Source organism: Antechinus flavipes, chromosome 2, assembly GCF_016432865.1.
Source record: "Antechinus flavipes isolate AdamAnt ecotype Samford, QLD, Australia chromosome 2, AdamAnt_v2, whole genome shotgun sequence".
Classification (NCBI taxonomy): Eukaryota; Metazoa; Chordata; class Mammalia; order Dasyuromorphia; family Dasyuridae; genus Antechinus; species Antechinus flavipes.
The window spans coordinates 189,844,414-189,867,086 of NC_067399.1; the positions used below are offsets into that span (position 1 = coordinate 189,844,414).

Genomic DNA, 22,673 nt, shown 5'->3' on the forward strand with positions numbered 1-22,673 from the left:
GGGATTTCTTTATATAGAAAATTATCTGTAAGGAAACTTATTCTACTGGTGCACATAGTTAACTATTCTGAAACATAAAGTCTTGATTGCCTAGGACACTGAGAGATTAAGGGACTTCCTTATGATCATATAACCAATACTTACCAGAAATCAGATTTGAATTTAGGTCTTCCTGAATCTAAAGTCAGCTGTCTATTCATTAAGCTATTCTTGCATTTCTAAGTCCTGAAACATCTCAAAACTCTGTAACGCAAACACTACCAATGCAATTTGCCTTCAGTCTGACTGGGTTTTAACTACTTAACAATTAAATTTTTTATTAACTTGTCCCATCTTCTTCACAGACACAAAATAATCACAACTTATAAAACTATAAAATTGTTTCAACAGAATTTTAAGAAAATATATCAATTTATTAACAATATATTTGTTTCATTAAAATATAAATACAAGACAGTATAGATTTACATAATAATATATCATTGTTTTGGAAGGGTCACAAAAATATCTGATTCAGCACAACTCTTTCTCTACTCATCACTTACTTCCCTCAAAAAAAGAAAAGAAAAAGAAAAGTTTATATTCCATTATAGGATACAAGATTTACAAAGATAAACACAACAATTTGAGGCTTAAGTCACTAATAGTGATAAAGAAAAAATTCCCTTAGAAAATGGCACATAGGATAAGTCTTAAGTGAAGCTAAATGTCTCAGAGGAAGAGGATAAGTAGGAAGGGAATTAATTCTAGGCCTGGTAGGAAAGAAGTGGAGTTCAGCCTGTGCAGGAACATAAAGAAAGGACAGTAGCAGCATAGCTGGAGTAAATATTCATGAAAGGAAATATGAAATAATTCTAGGATAAAGTCAGATAAGAAATGGCTTTAAATGTCAGGATGAAGAATTTGTACTTTATAAAAGAGATACTAGAGAGTCTATGAACAGGAGAGCCACCCAGTGAGATTCTGCATATGATCTTTTTACATGCTTAATTATGTAATTTGGCTTGTAGGATACTTTCTACCAATAACCACAACCAAACACCAAGAGATATATAATGGGATAGTTAGATACAAAAACATTAAACAGCTTTGGAAACAAGATCAAATGATCTAATTGTTTTTTTTTCAAATTTAAAATCCTTAAAAGAATTTCTTAATGACAAACAGGTTAATATAAATGTGATACGGAAAACAAACAAACAAACAAAAAAACTAAATATAATTAGTAAAACACTTCTCAATCCTTGCAGTTTTTAATTTGTCAAGAATATTTTATTATATTAAAAATAAGGGTTCAAATCATGTCCAAGGTAATTCTAGGTTCATATAAACATTCAAGTAAAACATAAATGAGGTTTAATTTACAGAGGCAATTCATATTTTTTAAACTTCCTTTTTTTTAGTGAAGTCAAATATCTGTATCCATATATCTATATCTTTGAGATAGAGAATAGGTCCAACTTTCATTTTAAAAATTACTTTGATTGCTTTCAAATCACTCTAATACAAAGATAAAAATTCATATATAGTGTGCTATTGTTTTCCCATTAGCTACTTCCATTTCTATTATGATGATCTAATTACTGAATTTGACATTAGTATCAATCTCCTTAACGAATTTTTTATACTTTTAAAATGTTACATAAGAAAAATGTTCTTTCTTCAGTATAAATTGAGAAAATTGTATAGTCTGTTAATTCTCTTTCTTCTTTGGACTCATTTAGCATCCCAAATTAGCAAATTCTGAAGAATATTATGGTCATTTACTCAGTTAATATTCAAGCCTTACTGATCTGCAAATTATCAGGATCCTATACATTAAAACCTGAAACTAATTATACTGGATTTATGTTCACTAAAAATTAAGCCATAATAATGACATTATATCTCTTTACATTACTATTTCATATTCAATGCCCAGGAATATACTTAAGAACTATGATGACACATATCAGAGAGCTGATAAAATACTTTCCGGTTAAATGCTTCTTGCTTAGTTTAAAAATTAAGCTAAGCCACTCTGTAAAATGACAAGCTAATATCCAATAAACAACTATGGATATTTGTGGTTATGATGTTTTCAATGATACGGAAAAAGACAGGTATTTCAACTATATGGGATTCAATTTTCAAAGAAGAGATTATTTTGCTTTTAAAAGTTTCATGCATAGATTCTCTAATTCAGTCATCTATCTTTTTTATTTCTAGAATATTAAGGAGACTTAATTTTCCCCACTCAGGAAAAAACTGAAGAACTGTCACTTTATTTTTTAAAATGGGGGGGGGGGGAACTTTTAAAGAAAAAAAAAAGGCAGCTTAGTAGTACAATAAACAAACCTTGAATTAGGAAAACTTGATATCAAATTCAACCTCTTACAATTTACTAGTTGTGTAGCCCTGAGCAAGTAACTCCATTTCTTCATCTGTAAAACCAAATAATAACACATACCAGCCTAGGCTGATGTGATGATCAAATGAGATAAAATCTGTAAAGCACAACATCTGGGACATAGCAGACATCAGATAAATTGTATTGCTATTGTCAATAACACAGATCTCTATCACTCTGCCTTATGAAGAATTTTTATACTTTTCCCCCACAACTACCACTCACTATTCTTTATGTAAATAAAGCAATTTTAAATTGAGTTGAAACCTGAATATTACTTTATGAGTGAGATTACAATGCAGGATGTATCATACTATATAGGTTTCTTTAAAAATAAAATTAATGATACTTTCTTCTGATTGGTCAAATTCTGAAAATTCAAACACAAACCTTATAAAAATTGAATGATTAAACATCTCATTTAAAGGTATTAAATTGATTATTTTCTGATATTTTCTGAAAGTATAAGACTTTGAAAATGGAGAGTTGTTTTATCATTATACTATTCTCAGAATATTCCGAGGTATGCTTAATTATAAAAGTGTTCTAAAAGTCTCAGTGAATTAATGCTTAAGATTTTGGGGACAAAAGTATTAATCACTTCATTTTAAAACAATTTTAAAAATATTTTCAAGCACATATTTTTTTAAACAAATATTTTAAAACTGATTACAGTTTATTCTATATTTCATGGTTTTTATTTGGTCATGATGGCACAAAAATCTATACAAAAAGAGCTTTTGTGAACAATAGGATTATAATTTAAGGAGCAGTCCATTAAAACTTAATTTAAAACACAAAAGGTTATTATCTTAAGACATTAAAGTTTGTTTGGGAAAAGGACACTGTTGAGTTTACACGAAAATTAACCATGTCAACAAGCTACATTCTATTTTGTCAAAGATCATTATTAAATGTTAGATATAAAAAATTTAATGCTAAGAAATTATAGCACAAAAATCAGAGGTGCCAAACATGCAGCAAGTTCATAACACTGCTGAGTAAACCTGAAACAGATTAAAATATAAGTGGAGAAATATAATTGAATATAGATTCAGCATGTGGCCAAAAGGAACCTTATAAATGGCTGAACAATACCCATGATATAAATAATCAATGTATAACTAAACAAAATGGAACAAATTTCTAAATAAATACAGATATAGTTTAGATGGAACACTGAAATTAGTTAAATTACACATCTGGGTTTATCGTTCAGATTATCTTTAGACTACAATAATAATGACAGCAATATAATGCAATTTTATAGCTCTAGGAAACAGTATCATTTAATATTAAATTAAGACATATTAAATAAGTGAACTGAGTATTTTCTTTTATCACAGTGAACAATGAAATAAAAGAATATATGGCTGCTTCAAATTATGAACCCATTAAGGTATCACTGAAACATATTTTCCTGCATGATACACAAATATCGAAGCAAAAAAAAAACTGCTAGAAAATGTTAGAAAATTCAATGAAAAGTTCATCTACATTGTTCTGCTTTCTTCCTCTTTTCTCTTCCTGCTTTTCTTTTTTGTTGCAGGATCTTCAACTCAGTCATTGCAGTCAATGTTTTACGCACCCATGTAATCTAAATAATAAAATATTTGTGAGCAATACAGGTAACTGAAAATAAATTGTGAAAGATAAAATTAAACTTTATGATTTTAGAATAGACGTACCACAATGATCATAGCATTTAATAGCAATGGTGCTGAAAAAACCATGGAAATAAACATCCCTCTGGAATCAAAATACTGGTATTTAGAAAACAACCTATATGTAAAAACAAAAACAAAAATAGCAAAATGTTATTTGGAAAAACTTTAAAAAAAATTTCCCTCATGTATCAAAATCATCTAAAGTACTACATGGATCAGTGTATTATCACTGATAATACCATATTTCTGGATCTCTTTTTCCCTCTACTATCTTTCCTTTGATACTAGGGCCATTATCAAAGGCAATCAAATGAATTATGTTATCTAGAAATTAAGAGATAGATAATTAGCTTAGACACTATGGGTAGATAATACCCTTGGTAGAGAATTATTTCAGAAGAATAGAATATGAAATGCATTTGGGAAACTGTGTAACAATTGTTTAACATTGGTTTCTTCTGGTGATGCTCTGGAGATTAGGAGGTTGAAGCCACCATGACCTGGAAAATCTAACAGAAAATTTTTTGGCCCTTCTTTTGAACCATTAATTATTATGGTAAGAAATGATAAAATGTGTTGATGTTAAGCAACCCCTATATATCTTTTATGTATTTCTAAACTTGTTCTCTGTCATCTATTGCCTTTGTATATGGTCTATGGCTTTTGTAAAGCTCCCCATTAAATTCCTTATATTGACCCACAAATATTGAAACTGTGAAAAGGAAAGTCATGATGTAGGATAGCTATAACTACAAGTCATAGTACTATATATAATATCTGAACAATTAAAACTAAAGGCAATCCAAGGTGGGGAAGAAACAGTTGCACAATGGGCCTATGAAGAGGGAAATGTAGCACTAATTGCTAAGCAAGGAATAATATAAAAGAAATTCAGAAAGTCTGGTCAGAAAAGAAGTTAGGCTGATAAAAATGAGGGATTATATGTGGACAGTTCATACACTTCAGGGATGCTAAATACTGTTAGAAAAAAAGGGGGGTGGAAGTGAGGTTAGAAAATCTCATATTAACATTATCTATGCCAGATTGTATTTTCATTTATTATGTTATACATTGCCCATTTATATTTTCAATTCATTCAGGCCACAGGAGGGACTTTGGGTTGGCAAGGGCAGGGAGTTTGACATTTCTGCTCTAAAGCATCAATAAAAATGGAAAAATTTTGGAAACAGCTCCTAGCACTCTAACATAAGAGAAACTGAGGAATTTTATAAAGTGCCATATCAAAAACATACAAACTGAAATCATTTTTACCTCCAATTCATAGCAGCCAGTTCATTGATATATTCAGCACAATAGACTAAAATTACTGAAAAAAAAGAAAACAAGTCATAATATAAATGAGTTTGACATGAATATTTTGAAAGGTACTATAAGATATTAAAAATTAAAATATAGTTTTGAAGAGCTAAATTTCTTTTAAAATAGCATAAGGAAAAATGCCAAAATAAGAAATTGAATATATCAAGAGTCTTATAGGAAACAATTACATACAATCAGAGGAAAAGATGAAGAGAAGGGAATAATAGTATACATATGGCACCTACTATATATTAGGCACCATACTAAAACACTTTATAACTACTGTCTCATCCTCTTAATAATACTGTGAAATAAGTACTGCTATTCACCTCGTCGTAGAGTTGAGAAATTGGAAGCAAAACTGAAGCTAAATGACCTGCCCAGAATTACATAGTTTTTGAAGCTAGATTTGAACTTGAGTCTTTTTGACTCCAAGTCCAGACTCTAGTCACTGAGTTCATTGGTTGCCTCATAAATATAGAACTAAAGCATGACAAGTCTTAGTCATCACTGGCAGGAATTTTAATATTAAAAGATTTAGAGCTAACAAAGATTTTAGAGATAATTTGGTTCAATTTCTTCATACTACAAATGAAGGCACTAAAAAGAGGTTAATTAATCTCCTTAAGGTGATATACTAAAGAGACAGCTGGACCTACAATTCAACTCTTACACCATGCTGCCTTCACTGACCTGATTTACTCAAAAAGCATGTCTAACAGTAAAGACTTGAGAGATTAGCTGCAAGGAGCTTAGCACAGGCCAGGGAACATAGTAAGTATTATATAAATGTTAGCCATTATTAACTATCATTAGTCTATTGATAGTTTTTATTTATTTAGCACTATGCATATCAAAGAATACAGAACATCATCCTGATTGAGCAGTAACATTCTAATACAAAATTCCTTCTTTCCTTCTATCTATCTATCTATCTATCTCTATCAGGGTAGAGAGGTTCTGAAATTGTGATTTCATGTATATGAGGAAATTCCATTTTGGAAATCTATTCATTAATTAGAAATGCAATTTCTCTGCATTAACAGTCTTGAGTGCTGCTTAGGATATTAAGTGACTTGCCCATGGTCAAACTGCTAATGAAAACTGAAACTAGGTCTTCCTGATTCTAAAGCCAGTTCTTTATGCACCATACAACACTGCCTTTCAACATTTTAACCCATCTCTGATTAGATAGCTGTACTCTTCATCAACAAATGTGCTTATTTTATATAGAAATAAAATGAAGACAGAATTACTATGTGGGAATGGAAAACAAAGAAACACGTTGGTACCTGGCAGTTTTAAATGTATGGCTAACCTGTCCACAATGGCAAAAATAGTGTATTTTTTTTAAACAATTTTTCTTCAGTACAGTATCAAGTAAAAATTTGGAAGTTACTAGGTAGAATAAATACTTATTAAACTACAGTCACTCAATTCAATATACTGTCTACTTAACTATAGGACTTATTAATTCATTTTCCAATAAGCATTTAAGTACACATGGCATATAAAACTGAACTTGTCAACAATGATTTATTAAGTACTTACTATGTATAAAGTATTGGACTTATGAGTTATTCACACATTTTTAATTGTATATATATGTATGTATAATATTCGTATAAATTAAATTTATAATTAAAAATATGTTAAGTGGGTTTGGGTATTTTCATAAAATGTATACTACCTATTTCAATACTTAAATGATTCATAATTCATTAGCATGGATATTCTTCTCTACCAACACAGACTGTAATTTTACTTCTTAGAAGAGATTCTTCATGAGTTGCTCTGGCTAAAAATATGTTGGCTCATACTCTGGTAGCAATTATTTTTCCTAAATTTCATCTAGGCTGGTGACTTTACATGACAAACATGCAACAGGGTATTGGGATACTATTTAAACTTGATAAGGATTACCGATTTAGAACCATCACACCCTTCAAGAACTGAGGTTCACTACACTTCATTATGAAGTATCTTCACCATCTGTAGAAACTGGAAACATCTAACATCTCACATAAGATAGCTTAGCTACCAAGTACTTTTTTTTTTTCTCCACTCACCCAAACACAGGAAATGCCCAATCTGAAGTCGATATCGTTGGAAAGTAAGGTATGTGAGCAACAAGCAAAGTATGTGGAAGCCTAAAAGTCCCAGTAACCATGGCTCAGACCAGTCAGTGTGCTGTAACATAAGAAATAAACATCATAAACTTATTACTATCAAATCAACATAGGGTATTAATAGACCAGTTATCAAAATTCATGCAGTATAATAACTGAATCATTGCTTGGACAATACTTCTTATACTTTAAACTGTGGGAAAAATCTTTGTAAATGCCCCCCTTGATATTTAGTAATGCTTCATATGTCTAACCAGTTTAAGAAACATACACTAGAAAGAGAGGGGTGGGAAGAAAGAGTAGACAAAAGGGGAAAAAAAACCAACACCAGAAAATGAACTAAGGATGCAAAGGGTGGGTACCTTGGAAAAAAGCGTCACAGTAGCTGAAGATCCTACTTTAAAGAATATATAATAATGTAGGGGGAAAATGGGGCACCACTTTGAGAGGTAATAGAAAATATAAAGCAAACTATGAGGAGCAAGACATTTTTTTCTATCTCTCTCTAGCAAGGTGCTTTACATATGTTAATTTTTTTTTTTTAAATGCTTTTCCATTCATTCATTTACATTGTGGTACTAAGTAGATTACAATTAGGTATACCTCTATCAGGCTTTTGAGGGAGAGGCAAATTTTATGCCACAGAAATACTGGTTTGTATGTCTTAATTGGACTGGATTTTAGACAAAGAAAATTCTTTAAACAACATCTTATCATCTGATAAGGAAACTTAGTCTCAGATAAATGAAGTGAATTACCCCAAATCAAAGCTAATAGCTAATACTTAAACCCAGGTATCCAAGTTACAAAGTCAGGGTTGCCTATCAATTTTTCAACAGACTAGTTTTATGAAATGGATTTCTTGTTCTGTTCCATCTTGTTCCAATGTCAAATGAGGCAATTAGACTAGAAATAGGGGGGAAATTTATGTCACAGACTCCTTTGGTAAATTAGTTAAACCTATGAACCACTTTCTTAGAAAAAATATTATTTAAAAATGCATGAACCAGAAGAAAATTAATAATAGAATATATAATTTTCAAAATGTGTTTTACAGAAGTTCGCAACCCCCATTGGACTGGATATTTTTATCATAGAATCAAAAGACCGAGAGGTGAAAGGTCCTTTTGAGAAAAAAAGAATCTTTTTTTTTTTTTGTATCCCTGTGCTAAGCATAATAAAAGGCATAGTGCTTAATAAATGCTTGTTTATTGATTGATTGAAAGTGACATCAAAAGCAATTATTCCAAATGGCACTTTATGTTGAATCATTTTTTCATTAAAAGCAGTAGTAGTCTTTGCTTGAAGATTATCAAGTAAAGAACTCAACATTTCACCCCATTTTCTGCAATAGGAATGGCATTATTCCTATTCTAATTCAAATAACTGAATTAGCTATTCAATGCTAATCAATGCTAAATTAAAATTTACCTCAGTAAAAAACCAAATATGAGAGTATTAAAGAGGCATGTAGTCTAATTCTTCGGAGTTTATAGATGAAAAGAAGACATCTGTAATTCCTTAGTACTCTGGCCAGAAACTTGTTCATTAGGTCACTAAAGTTCCCTTACCTATTTAACCATTTAGTTTTTTGGGAAATTCCCTATTTCTTTTATATATACCATTTTTCCAGTCAACTAAATTTACAGGTTCAGCATTATTAACTGACTTCTCATTGTTCCTCACTTAACTGCCAAATATTAGTTTTATCTCTACATCTCTCACATTCTACTTTTTCCCTACTTAATATAGCCAGCATTTGAATTTTAGATCCTCCTCATCTCCTATCTGGTCTACAACAATTTCCATTTTTGTTTCCTTCAATCCATTGGGTACACAACTGCCAGTGATTTTATTAATGCATAATTTAGAATTTGTCACTTGCCTTCTCAGTAAACTGGAGACTTCTCATTGTCTCTAGGATAAAAGAAAAAATAAAAAAATAAAATCCTCTGGTCTGGCATTCATAATTCTTCACAACTTGGCTCAAATTTACCTTTTTATTTTTATTATACATTACTCCAATTCTGCTGTTTTTGACTCAGCCAAACTGGCATTTCAATATCCCTCACACATGACACTCCATCTCTCCTCTCCACGCTTTTGCTCTGACTGTACAGATCTGGAATGAACTCACTCCTGCATCACTCCTTAGAATATCTTGCTTCCTTCAAGTCACTTCAATCACTAATTTCTATATGAAACTTTTGTTAGTGCTCTCCCTCCTAAAATTACCTTCCATTTATTTTGCAACTATTTCATCTTTGAAGCCCTGAAGGACACAGGATTCAAGTCCCACCTCTGACATACTGACACACTGGCAGTGTGAATCTGGGCAAATAATTTAAATTCTCAGTGTACCGGAAAATTGCAGAGAAAGAGTTGACCTGAAATGGTGTAGCAGGAATTTTTTCACCCAGGAATTTCCTGTAAAAATCAACAGTTCCTATCCCCATATTTTCTATGTTTATATCTATATCTACAGATAGTTATGCATTGTTGTCTGCCCAAATTGAATCCTTGATCTCAGAGTTTTATTTTTATCTTTGTATCCTTAGTAGTTAACATTGTACCAGGCATAAAGCAGACACAACCTCTTCGTCCAGCTATAACTTTTCTAACTCTAGTTTTGCATCTCTTAAACTTAACTTGTTCAAAATTTAACTATTAATATTGCTCTCAAAATGTTCCCTCTTCCTAATTTCCTAATTGTCACCAGTCATTTTAACATATGAGGAAACCTGAGCCCGAGAAAATAAGTCTGTTGTTGATACAGTGTACAGAGTATTGTATCCAGGATCAAATCTTGCCTCATTCACTTGATACCTGTGTGACTCTAGGCAAAGTATTAAACCGGAGTCCCTAAAGTTCTGATTCCATTCCATTCAAAAAGTGTTTTATTGACAAGTGTTTTGTTTTAGTAACAAGTATCTGATTTAAGAAGCACTTTGTTATTATTTTCAAAGTGACTGGTAGAGTCACAAAGATAAAAACAGAAACAGTTCACGCTTTCATGGGATTTATAAGATTCTAAGTAATGTTCCCAAAGTCACAAACCCGGATTTTAATTCACAACCTTTGACAAACTCAGTACTCTCCCAAATCATCAAGCGTTTTTTTTTTTTTTTTTTTTTTTTAATTAAACATCTAACATTTATTAAACACCCATTACAAGATAGGGATATAGCAAGGGTTAAAAAAAAAAAAAAAAAACTTTCTCTAAAATCTTTCTCAATTCTAAATGGCAAGCTCTTGATCCCTAATTTTCTCCTTGGGCAAATGAGATTCCAAGTCAGCAGGGGGAAATGGAGGTGTGGCTCAGCCTCTCACACATATAGAGCCAGAATGGTCCAAAGAAGTTCACTGCATTTTTCAGGTGGGAAACTGAGGCCCAGGGATGTGGAAGGTTCAGTCTGGGTTCTAGGTCCTCTGCCCACTGAACCTTCCACAAATCACTTGGGTCTCCTTCAGTAAAAGGATTGTTGGGGGGGGGGGGGGAAGGGGGGAAAGCGGATAGGAGAATATCCGTGACTTCTTCCGACACTGGCTGTTTGTTACAGGGCCTGACTAAAGGCTGAGACAGATCCGAGCAACTTGTCCGATCCGTTCCCAGGAAGGGGACCGCGTGCAGCGCCCGCCTTCCCCGGAAGCGGCTCTGCTTCTCTCGCCTCAAGCGCGGGCGCCCCACTCCCTCCACCCCTTTCCCAGGAATCCGGAGCCCGGAGAGAGCACAGCTCCCCACCCCATCCCGGGGCCTGGCCGGGGCCGACTGACCGTGAACACCCGGTGGAATCCCAGCGACAAAGGATCAGACTGTGGCTGCATCTTCTCAGCCAAAAGCACTTGCTTTGTGCACCGGCCAGAGCAGTCCTAGGAGGGCTGCGTCACTGGCCGCCGTTACGTCATCAATACCTACGGCGCTCCGCCCACCCCCGGCCCCGCCTCTCCCAGGCCCAGCCTGCTGCCGTTCTTCCATCTCTTATTTTGAAAGGCTCGCGAGAGATAACATCCCCGTCATAGTGGATGTCTCGAGGGACACCATTAAAATTCCATTACTTTATGAGTTTGGAATTGCCTTATGTTTTCTTGTTCAAGTGTTCGCGATTTAGTTTATTCCAGGGAGCAATCCTTTACTATTTGGGGCAAAGTGTCTGCAACGGCGAATCCTCCATTTACCCCTACCCCGATAAAAGAATGCTATTCTTGTGAATGTACTGAAATTTAAATTGTTTGAAACTTAGAATGTTATATACGTTAATTCTTGGGAGTTTTTATTAAGGGCAATTGTATTTGGAATGAAACTTAATTTGAAAAATAATGAAAGAGATTGGATTGGTCTTGGTTCTTAAGCTTTTGAATGTGTCATGGACCCAGTTGTGAAGCTGCAGAAACTTATTGACACTTCAGAGTAACATTTTTAAATGAAGAAAATACTAAATTTCATCTAAAGATTGATGAAAAGAGATAGGTAGATAGACATTACATATAAACCCACGTATGTGTTTTCATTCACCTTCTCTCAGTTCTGAAATCTGTCCATGAACCTCAATGTTCAAAAAACCTAAGACTGTGACATATAGAGGAAACAAAAACCTTCCTCAAAAAGCCTGTCACCAGAAGAAATCTGAAAATAATCTAAAGTAGTGTTTCCCATATTTATTTTGTTCTTCGGTTTCCTCCATGGTAGCATGGGAGTGATTGATATTTTGTAAATTAAAGTAACCTTTAGTTTTCACTTTCCACTCTGTAAATTGACAAAGATGACAAAAGGAAAATGGCAGTCAGTATCCAATGTTGAAGGAGTATACAATGATAAGACAAATTAGTATATTGTTGATGCAGTTGTGAGATGGTGCTAGGATTATAGAAAGCAATGTGGAATTTAGCAAATAAAGTAATTAAGATATTCATATCATTTCAATCAGAGATCCCATTATTAGACTTACACGCCAAGGAAATTTTCAATAAATAAATAAACAAATAAAAGTCCTCAGGTATACCAAAATACTTATAAAGGCATTGTTTATGATAGCAAAAAATTTGAAACAAAGTAGATTCTCATTAATTGGGGAATGTACAAACAAATGTGGTACATAAATGTAATAGAATGTCACTGCTATAAAAACAAATTATGAATGTGATGACCAAGAAAAAAACATGGACAGATTTACATGGACTGATGCAGACTGATGTAAGGAAAATCAAGAAAACAATATACACAATAACTACACAGTGAAAACAAAAGAAAAACCCACCCATTCACCCCCACACAGACACAAATCAACAGGTAATCTAACAAAATTCTACCACCTCTCCCCACCTGTATTACACATTTCACAGGTTTTTGGACTTTCTCAATTTTTCCTCTTAAAAATATTTGTTAAATATGACAGCTATCTGAGAGGGGAAGAATATTGGAGATAAATACAATGATATAAGAAATAAAAAACAGCAATAAAAACATTTTTGAATTGTTCTTAGAAATGTTTTAACAATGTAAAAATTATATTATTTTTCATTATTATGTTTAGTTATGTATTCTTCTTTGACCTATCAATACTTAACTAATATGTTAGTTTATAATTTTTAATCCTTTCTTCAACAACCCTGTAACATCATTTTATGATATGGCAGTCAGTAAAAATATAGTTAATATTTAGCTTTTCTGCATTTAAGAGTACAACTTTGATGGCAGGCCATGTTGTTCAAATGCCAAACATAATTTGCCTGAAAAACTATTTTACAGAGAATGAACACAAGAAGGCCATACAAAGACACATTCAAGGTCTTTCTGAAAAACTTTGTAATCAATTGCTTGACATGGATACCCTGGCAAAGAACTGCCTAGTATGGTATACCCACAGCAAAGAATATTCTGTGCTCTATGAGGAAAGCATAATTTCTGTAGCTCAAAAGAAATGAGATGTGTAAATTTAGTGACATCTCCCACTGGATATATTCAAATTAACTATATGTGCCTTGTGGTGGTATTCTTAGCTCATATTGATATGAACACCAGAGCTGGCCACATTTTCCTTAATTCCAACAAAGTGATATCATTTTGGTCCTCTTTGCCAATGAAGAACAATCACTAACCATTTGCTTGTGTGAGAGTTATATGTTTTAATGTACTGTCAATTTTTGTAAAGGTGACATACATTGTAGAGAAATATATTTATGAGTACTTGGTCCAGATTGGTGTTTCTGACCACCTTGTTCAGTTTCCAAAAGATGTCTGTCTTCAAACAGGAGTTTGAAAAATTTGGGGTCTCTATTTTCTACTGAAAATATATTGAGTTAGCTTTTTCTTTCTCTTCCTTCCTTCCTTCCTTCTTTCTCTTCCTTTCTTCTTTCTCTTCCTTCCTTCCTTCCTTCCTTCCTTCCTTCCTTCCTTCCTTCCTTCCTTCCTTCCTTCCTTCCTTCCTTCCTTCCTTCCTTCTTTCCTTCCTTCCTTCTTTCCTGTATTTAAACTATTGCTTCATTTCTTCTCTGAGATTTTTTATTGTAATTGTCTTAGAGTAATTATCCTCTAAGTTTTTATTTTGGGTATCTCTGGATTCATAGTTTTTTATTAGTAGAACCTTTTATATTAACCCATTCTTCCAGTATTGTTTATTGAAATGTGATTTTCTGTCAGGGTCAGGCTGTGAATTTCTGGAGGAAACAACCAGTTCTTGTTTGGTTCCACTTCTTATCTTTTGGAGTTCTGATTCTGTTTGCGTGGAAAGAGGTATTGAGTGTTGCTTTCTTCAAGGACTGGCTCAGAGGTGGGCTCAGATCAGAGGTTTTCAAGCCTTCAGTGATCTATAACCAATTTGATTTCCTTGCTTAGAGCTCCCCTAGAATTCTCCTGACCCCCAGTATTCTGTAAATTACTGGAAAGCTCTTCAAATTTAATACAGGTTCCCTATTAGTCTGAGCAATCTACTATGATCACCAGCTGTAGTCTTTAGAACTCTAGTCTTTGGGTGGAATCCACAACCCCATTCCAAGATCAGTACATATAAATGGTTTGCTTTTGTTACTGCTTTTTATCCTATTTGAGTACTAGCAGGATGTGCAACTACTCCTTGCCCTAAAATAAGCTGAAATTATCCCTTTTCTTAATGTATCCTCACTTTCTCTCCTTAGTCCTTAGTGAATTCAATTGTCCGTTACTTCCTATTCCTACTCCAAACGAGGTAACCTATTGATTACTCTACTGGATCTACTACTGTTTCTTGTTCTGTACCATACTCAATGGGTCCTGTTCAAGTATCATAGTAGAAAGTTCTATATAGAAAGTTCTGATAACTACCTCCTCAGTTCCAGAAAAGCTTTGATTATCTCCTTATTTTGCCCTGTGCAGAAAAAAAAAAAAAAAGACTAGTTGTGGTTTTGTCTTGGGTTTCTTAATTATGACTCCAGATAACATTTATTTCTTTTTTTCCTGAGGCAATTGGGGTTAAGTGATTTGCCTGGTGTCACACAGCTAGGAAGTGTTAAGTGTCTGAAGCCAAATTTGAACTCAGATCTTCCTGATTTCAGGGTTGGAACTCTATCCATTGCACCACCTAGCTGCCCCTTACAATTTTTTAATAATATTTTTTGAAGTGGTTGTGGAGAGCTAGATTTTATTGCTTTCTCGTGTTGTATCATCATTGCCAAACTCCCAATAACTTTTCACTCCTTTTTCAAATGCTTATGTCTTTATATTTTCCAATCACACTCCAAACCTGTTTCCAGAAGTAGTTTGCTCCATTTCACTAAATTTCTTATTTGCAAAATAGCCCTCATTTTCTTGTATAATAACAATTAATTATAAAATGTTTATTATTTTCTTGATCAAGCTTAAAGATTCTTTGAGCTTAGAGAAAACATCTTCTTTCCAGAGAGTACCTTTAAAGGTCAAAGAAATAGTTACTAGATTGTATAGATAGAAAATGACCACCGATTTTATAATAGAAGAGACTTCCTACAGTCTATTCCAATTTACCCAGGCAATTAATTTTGTTAAATCATTCACAAAAGAAACACAGTAGTAGGGTAAATTCTTATAAAATTAAACTTGTTTATTTTCAAAGTATTTGCTTCCTGGTTTAAACAAACCTCCTTCTTTTCAAGATGGAAAAGAATAATAATAGTTTTGTCAGCACCAGAGGACTGAAAATTTTAAAAATCATTTTCTTTCTTCCTTCCTTCCTTCCTTCCTTCCTTCCTTCCTTCCTTCCTTCCTTCTTCCTTCCTTCCTTCCTTCCTTCCTTCCTTCCTTCCTTCCTTTCTTTCTTTCTTTCTTTCTTTCTTTCTTTCTTTCTTTCTTTCTTTCTTTCTTTCTTTCTTTCTTTCTCTCTCTCTCTGTTTCTCTCTCTCTCTCTCTCTCTCTTTTTCTTTCTTAATTTACTAAACATATGCAGGGGTAATTTTTCAACATTAACCCTTGCAAAACCTTCTGTTCCAACTTTTCTACTCCTTCCCCCACCCATTTCCCTAGATGACAGGTAGTCCAATACATTTTAAATATGTTAAAGTATATGTTAACTCCAATACATGTATACATATTTATATAGTTATCTTGATGCACAAAAAAAATCAAATCTAGAAAGAAAGAAAAACATCTGAGAAGGAAAACAAAAATGAAAGCAAACAATAACAGAAAGAGTGAAAATGCTATGTTGTGGTCCACATTCATTTCCCATAGTTCTCTCTCTGGGTGTAGCTGATTCTCTTCATTACTGAACAGGATGGTTTGAATCATTCCATATTTGAAGAGAGCCATGTCCATCACAATCGATCATCATATAGTCTTGTTGTTGCTGTGTAAAATGGTCTCCTCTTCTGCTCATTTCATTTAGCATCAATTCATGTAAGTTTCTCCAAGCCTCTCTGAAATAATCCTCTGGTCATTTCTTATAGAATAATAATATTCCATAACATTTATCTATCACAATTTATTCAGCCATTCTCCTGTTGATAGGCATCCACTCAATTTCTAGTTTCTAGGCACTACAAAAAGGGCTGCCACAAACATTTTTGCACATGCGGTCCCTTTCCCTTCTCTAAGATCTCTTTGGTTTATAAGCCCAGTAATAACACTGCTGGATGAAAGGGTATGCACAGTTTGATAACTTTTTGAGCATAGTTCCAAATTGCTCTCCAGAATGGTTGGATACATTCACAATTCCACCAACAATGTATCAGTGTCCCAGTTTTTTCACATCCCCTCCAACATTCAGCATTATCTTTTTCTGTCATCTTAGTCAATCTGACAGGTGTGTAGTAATATCTCAGAGTTGTCTTAATGTGCATTTCTCTGATCAATGATGATTTGAAGCACCTTTTCATATGATTAGAAATAATTTCAATTTCTTCATCTGAAAATTGTCTGTTCATATCCTTTGATCATTTATCCATTGGAGATTGGCTTGATTTCTTATAAATTTGAGTCTATTCTCTATATATTTTGGAAATAAAGCCTTTATCAGAATGTTTGAATGTAAAAATGTTTTCCCAGTTTATTGCTTCCCTTCTAATCTTGTCTGCATTAGTTTTGTTTATACAAAAACTTTTTAACTTGATACAATCAAAATTTTCTATTTTGTGACCAATAATGATCTCTAGTTCTTTTTTGGTCACAAATTCCTTCCTCCTCTACAAATCTGAGAAGTAAACTATTCTATGTTCTTTTAAGTTATTTATAATCTTATTTTTTATGTCTAAGTCATGAACCCATTTTGATCTTTGTATACAGTGTTAAGTGTGGATCAATGCCTAGTTTCTACCATATTAGTTTCCAATCTTCCCAGCAGTTTTTGTCAAATAGTGAATTCTTATCTCAAAATGTGGGTTTTTGGGTTTGTCAAATACTAGATGCTATAGTTATTGACCATTTTATCCTGTGAATCTAACCTATTCCACTGATCAACTTGTCTATTTCTTAGCTAGTACCAAATGGTTTTGATGACTGCTGCTTTATAATAATTTTAGATCAGATACAGCTAGGCCACCTTCATTTGATTTTTTTTTTTCATTAGTTTCTTTGAAATTCTTGATCTTTTGTTTCTCTAGATGGATTTTGTTATTATTTTTTCTAGGTCAGTAAAATAGTTTCTTGGGAGTTTGGTTGACATAGCACTAAATAAATAGATTTCAGGCGTCCTCAATCTTTTTAAATAGGGGGCCAGTTGTTCACTGTCCCTCAGACTGTTGGAGCGCCAGACTATAGTAAAAACAAAAACTTTGTTTTGTGGGCCTTTAAATAAAGAAACTTCATAACCCTGGGTGAGGGGGATAAACGTCCTCAGCTGCTGCATCTGGCTCATGGGCCGTAGTTTGAGGTCCCCTGGTTTAGATAGTATTGTCATCTTTATTATATTCTCTTGACCTATCCAAGAGTACTTGATATTTTTTTCCAGTTGTTTAGATCTGACTTTATTTGTGTGGACAGTGTTTTGTAGTTTTCCTCATACAGTTCCTGACTTTCCCGTGACAGATAATTCCCAAATATTTTATACAATCAACAGTTATTTTAAATGGAATTTCTCTTTGTATCTCTTGCTTGGTGGATTTTGCTAATGATGTATAACAATGCTGATGATTTATGTGGATTTATTTTGTATACTGCAATTTTGCTAAAGATGTGAATTATTTCTAATAGCTTTTTAATAGGTTCTCTGGGATTCTCTAAGTATACTATCATATCATCTGCAAAGAGTGATAATTTGGTTTCCTTATTACCTACTCTAATTCCTTTAATCCCTTTTTCATCTCTTATTGCCAAAGCTAGCATTTCTAATGCAATATTGAATAGTAATGGTGATAGTGGACAACCGTGTTTCACTCCTGATCTTATTGAAAATGGATCCAATTTTTCCCGATTACACATGATGTTTACTGATGGTTTTAAATCGATGCTACTGACTAAGGAAAAAAAAAATTATTCCTATATTTTCTAGTGTCTTTAATAGGAATGAGTGTTGGAGTTTATCAAATGCTTTTTCTGCATCTATTGAGATGATCATATGGTTTTTGTTAATTTGGTTATTGATATAGTCAATTATGTTAATAGTTTTCCTAATACTGAGCGAGGCCTGCATTCCTTGTATAAATCCTACTTGGTCATGATGTTTTATCCTAGGGATATTTTTCTGTATTCTCTTTGCTAATATTTCATTAAAAATTTTTGCATCAATATTCTTTAGGGAGATTGGTCTATAATTTTCTTTCTCAGTTTTTGTCTTACCTGGTTTAGGTTTCAGTACTGTATCTGTGTCATGAAAGGAATTTGGTAGGACTCCTTCATTCCCTATTTTTTCAAATAGATTAGATAGTAATGGGTTTAATTGTTCTTTAAATGTTTGGTAGAATTCACATGTAAATCCATCTGCTTCTATAGATCTTTTCTTAGGGAGTTGGTTAATAGCTTGTTCTATTTCTTTTTCTAAAATGGGACTACTTTACCAATTTACTCCTTCCTCTGTTAATCTGGGCAACCTATATTTTTGTAGATATTCATCCATTTCACTTAGGTTATCAAATTTATTGGCATAAAGTTGGACAAAGTAACTTCTAATTATTGCTTTAATTTACTCTTCATTCGTGGTAAGTTCTCCCTTTTCATTTTTACAACTAACAATTTGATTTTCCTCTTTCCTTTTTCTAATCAAATTTACCAAAGGTTTATTTATTTTGTTTTGTTTTTTTATTAAAACAAACTCTTAATTTGATAGTTTTTTTTTTACTTATAATTTTATTAATCTCTCCTTTTATTTTTAGAATTTCAAGTTTTAGAGGTTTTTAATTTGCTCTTTTTCTAGCTTTTTTAGTTGTAAGCCCAGTTCATTGATTCATAGCATCTGAAGGAGTTGCAGCCTAGCCTTTGCTGATACAGATGTTGTGGACTGGGAATGAGATAAATTGGAGACAGAGAGAAGAGGAGAGAGGTCAAACAACACATTGGCCTCTCAGTCAGAGAGTTCAGAGAACAGCAACTGCTTCTCAGTCTCCTTGTATTATCCTCCCACATGAGGAGATCCATTCTGCAGGTCTAGGTTGGATCTCCAGCAGCCACTCTCAGGTGACTCCCAGAAGCACAACATATGGTGCCTGAACATGGAGTATTAGAAGTAGAAGAATTACAAGAAATTGCAGCAGCATTCCAGAGCTGTTCATGAGAAGGATGCTTCCAGAGTTCCTTTGGTAACCCATGGGGAAAGAAAAGAAGAAGAGCCCTGGTAAGACTTTTTACGTTGGTGTAATCAAATGGACCAATATATCAAAGGGTCAAGCAAGGAGACTGATGATAGACTTAAATGCCTGTTCTAACTATAGTCCTCTTCTCCATTTGAAAGTTTGCTTCCATGATAAGATTAATACCTGCTACAACCTTCCAGAGGTAATAGTGCTGCTTGCATTCCTCAGTATGAGGACCATGCTGGGGGGAGGGGAGAATAACAGCAAAACACAAAAAATGGGGAATGGTTAAGGCAGAGGACAATTCTCAAAGAGCCTGCACAGCTGTGGATCATTGTAGTGCAGCCTTTGCTGATACAGGTATTGCGGACTGGGAATAAGATAAATTGGAGGCAGAGGGAAGAGGAGAGGGGTCAGACAACACATTGGCCTCTCAGTCAAAGAGTTCAGAGAACAGCAACTGCCTCTCAGTCTCCTTGTATCATCCTCTCCCATGAGGAGATCCATTCTGTAGGTCTGGGTTGGAACTCCAGCAGCTATTGTCAGGTAGCTCCCAGTAGCACAACAATTTATCTTCTCTTTCTCCATTTTATGCAAGTAAGCCTCTAAAGATATAAAATTTCCCCTTCCTGCTTTGGCTACATTCCACATATTTTTGGTATGTTGTCTCATTGTTGTCATTCTCTTGGATGAAATAATTGTGTCTATGATTGTTTCACCTATTCACCTATTCATTCTTTAGGATGAGATTATTCAGTTTCCAATTACTTTTTGGTCTGTTTTCCCCTGGCTTTTTACTGAATGTAGTTTTTATTGCATCATGATCAGAAAAGAATGCATTTACTATTTCTGCCTTTCTGCATTTGATTTTGAAATCTTTATGTCCTAATATATGGTCAGTTTTGTATAGGTTCCATGAACTGCCGAGAAGAAAGTGTACTCCTTTCTGTCTCCATTCAGTTTTCTCCAAAGGTAGCTAACTTTTCTGGTATCTATTTACCTCCTTAACTTCTTTCTTATTTATTTTGTCGTTTAATTTTTCTAGTTCTGGGAGAGCAAGGTTGAGATCTCTCACTATTTTAGTTTTGCTGTCTATTCTTCTTGAAGCACTCTTAACTTCTCCTTTAGGAATTTAGATGCTATACCACTTAGTGTATATATGTTAAATATTGATATAGCTTCATTATTAATGGTACCCTTTAGCAAGATATAGTTTCCTTTCTTATCTCTTTTAATTAGATCAATTTTTGCTTGTCCTTGATCTGAGATCAGGATGGCTACCTCTTGTTGTTGTTGTTGTTTTTACTTCACCTGAAGCATAATAGATTCTGCTCCAGCCTTTTACCTTTACTCTGTATGTATCATTCTGCTTTAAATGTGTTACATGTAAACATATTGTAGGATTCTGGCTTTTAATCCAGTCTGCTATCTGCCTCTGCTTTAGGGGAGAGTTCACCCCATTCACATTTATGGTTAAAACTAATAAGTCTGTATTTCCTGCGATCTTATTATCCCCAGATTATACTTTTCTCTTTCCTTTCCCCCTTTACCTCCCTCTCCTGTATTAAACTCATGGGCACCACTTGCCTCAAGCAATATTTTTCTCCTACCATTTCTGTATTCCCTTTTATTTAGCCTACCCCTTCCCTTTTTGCTTTTCTCCTCCCACTTTTCAATACAGTGAGAGAAGTTTCTCTGTAAACCAAATATATCTAATATTCTTTCTTTGAGTCAAATCTGATGAGAGCAAGATTCATACAATGTTCATTCCCCTCCCCTCTTTCCCTCAGATAGAATAGGTTTCCTTTGCCTTTTTGTGAGATGCAATTTAACTCTTTTTACTTCCACTTTTCCCTTTTTCTAGTACAATATCCTTTCCACTTCTAGTTCTTTTTTTATATTATAACAGTAAAATCAAATTATACATGCACTCTCTATGAATACCCATAACAGAAATACAATTCTCAAGAGTTCTTATTACCTTTTTATGCTTCTCTTGAGTCTTCTATTTGGAGGTCAGATTTTTTGTTTAACTCTGGTTTTTTCATCAGAAATTAATGGAATTCATCTGTTTCATTGAATGCCCATCTTCTTCCCTGGAAGAAAATGCTCAATTTAATGGGGTAGTTTATTCTTGGCTGCATTCCAAGTTACTTTGCCTTTTGGAATATCAGATTCCAGGCCCTTTATCCTTTAAAATAGAAGCTACTAGATCCTGAGTAATTCTTATTGTGGCTCCTCAGTATTTGAATTTTTTTTTTCTGGCTGCTTGTAATATTTTTTTTCCTTGGTCCTATAGTTCTAATATTTAGCCACAATATTCCTTGGAGTATAAATTTTGGGGTCTCTTTCAGGAGGTGTTCGATGAATTCTTTCAATGGCTATTTTACCTTCTGATTCAATGACATCTGGACAATTCTCTTTGATGATTTCCTGAAAAATAGTGTCTAGGCTCTTTTTTTCATGATTATTTTCAGGGAGTCAAATAATTCTTAGATTTTCTCTCCTAGATCTATTTCCAGGTCTATTGTTTTCTTAAGTAAGTATTTAACATTTTTTTGGGTATTTTTCTTTTTCTTTTTCTTTCTTTTTTTTTTTTTTTTTTTTTGGATTTTGCTTGACTGATTGATGTCTTGAGTCATTCATTTCCATTTGTTCAGTTCTGATTTTTAATTATTTTCTTCATTTACTTTTTTACTTCTTTTTTTTATTTGTCCAATTTAGTTTTTAAATGAGTTGTTTTATTCTGTAGAATTTTTTTTTTCCATTTCACAAAAAAAAAAAAAAAATTAAAGAATTATTTTCTTTTTCTAATTTACAAATTCTTTTTTCCTGGGAGTTATTTATCTTTTCCAATTCATATATTCTGTTGTTCAGGGAATTGTTTTGTTTTTCCATTCTATCTTTTAATGAGTTATATGCCTTTTCCAAACCCTCTTGCAAAGTTTTCCTTTCCCCATTTTTTTCTAGCTCTCTTTTAATATCCTTTTTAACTTTCTT

The 22,673-nt window shown here is 33.3% G+C and overlaps 1 protein-coding gene across 1 annotated transcript; it reads right to left on the reverse strand.

Moving 5' to 3' along the window:
* Positions 1-378: 378 nt before the first annotated feature.
* TMEM18 (transmembrane protein 18) lies at positions 379-11,513 on the reverse strand. Its single transcript, XM_051976026.1, has 5 exons — positions 11,280-11,513; positions 7,446-7,566; positions 5,329-5,383; positions 4,078-4,171; positions 379-3,986 (listed from the first exon to the last, which is right to left on the reverse strand). Exons 1-5 carry the CDS (start codon positions 11,328-11,330, stop codon positions 3,879-3,881), a joined length of 429 nt encoding a protein of 142 aa, XP_051831986.1. The 5' UTR covers positions 11,331-11,513; the 3' UTR covers positions 379-3,878.
* Between the last annotated feature and the right edge of the window lie 11,160 nt (positions 11,514-22,673).

Excerpts from the sequence above, each read along its gene's own strand:
- TMEM18 (XM_051976026.1), bottom strand. The coding sequence starts at position 11,330 with ATGCAGCCACAGTCTGATCCTTTGTCGCTGGGATTCCACCGGGTGTTC. Across the intron at positions 7,567-11,279 it reads GATTCCACCGGGTGTTCACG|CACACTGACTGGTCTGAGCC; the intron begins GTCAGTCGGCCC and ends CTTATGTTACAG. Across the intron at positions 3,987-4,077 it reads TAAATGCTATGATCATTGTG|ATTACATGGGTGCGTAAAAC; the intron begins GTACGTCTATTC and ends TTTATTATTTAG.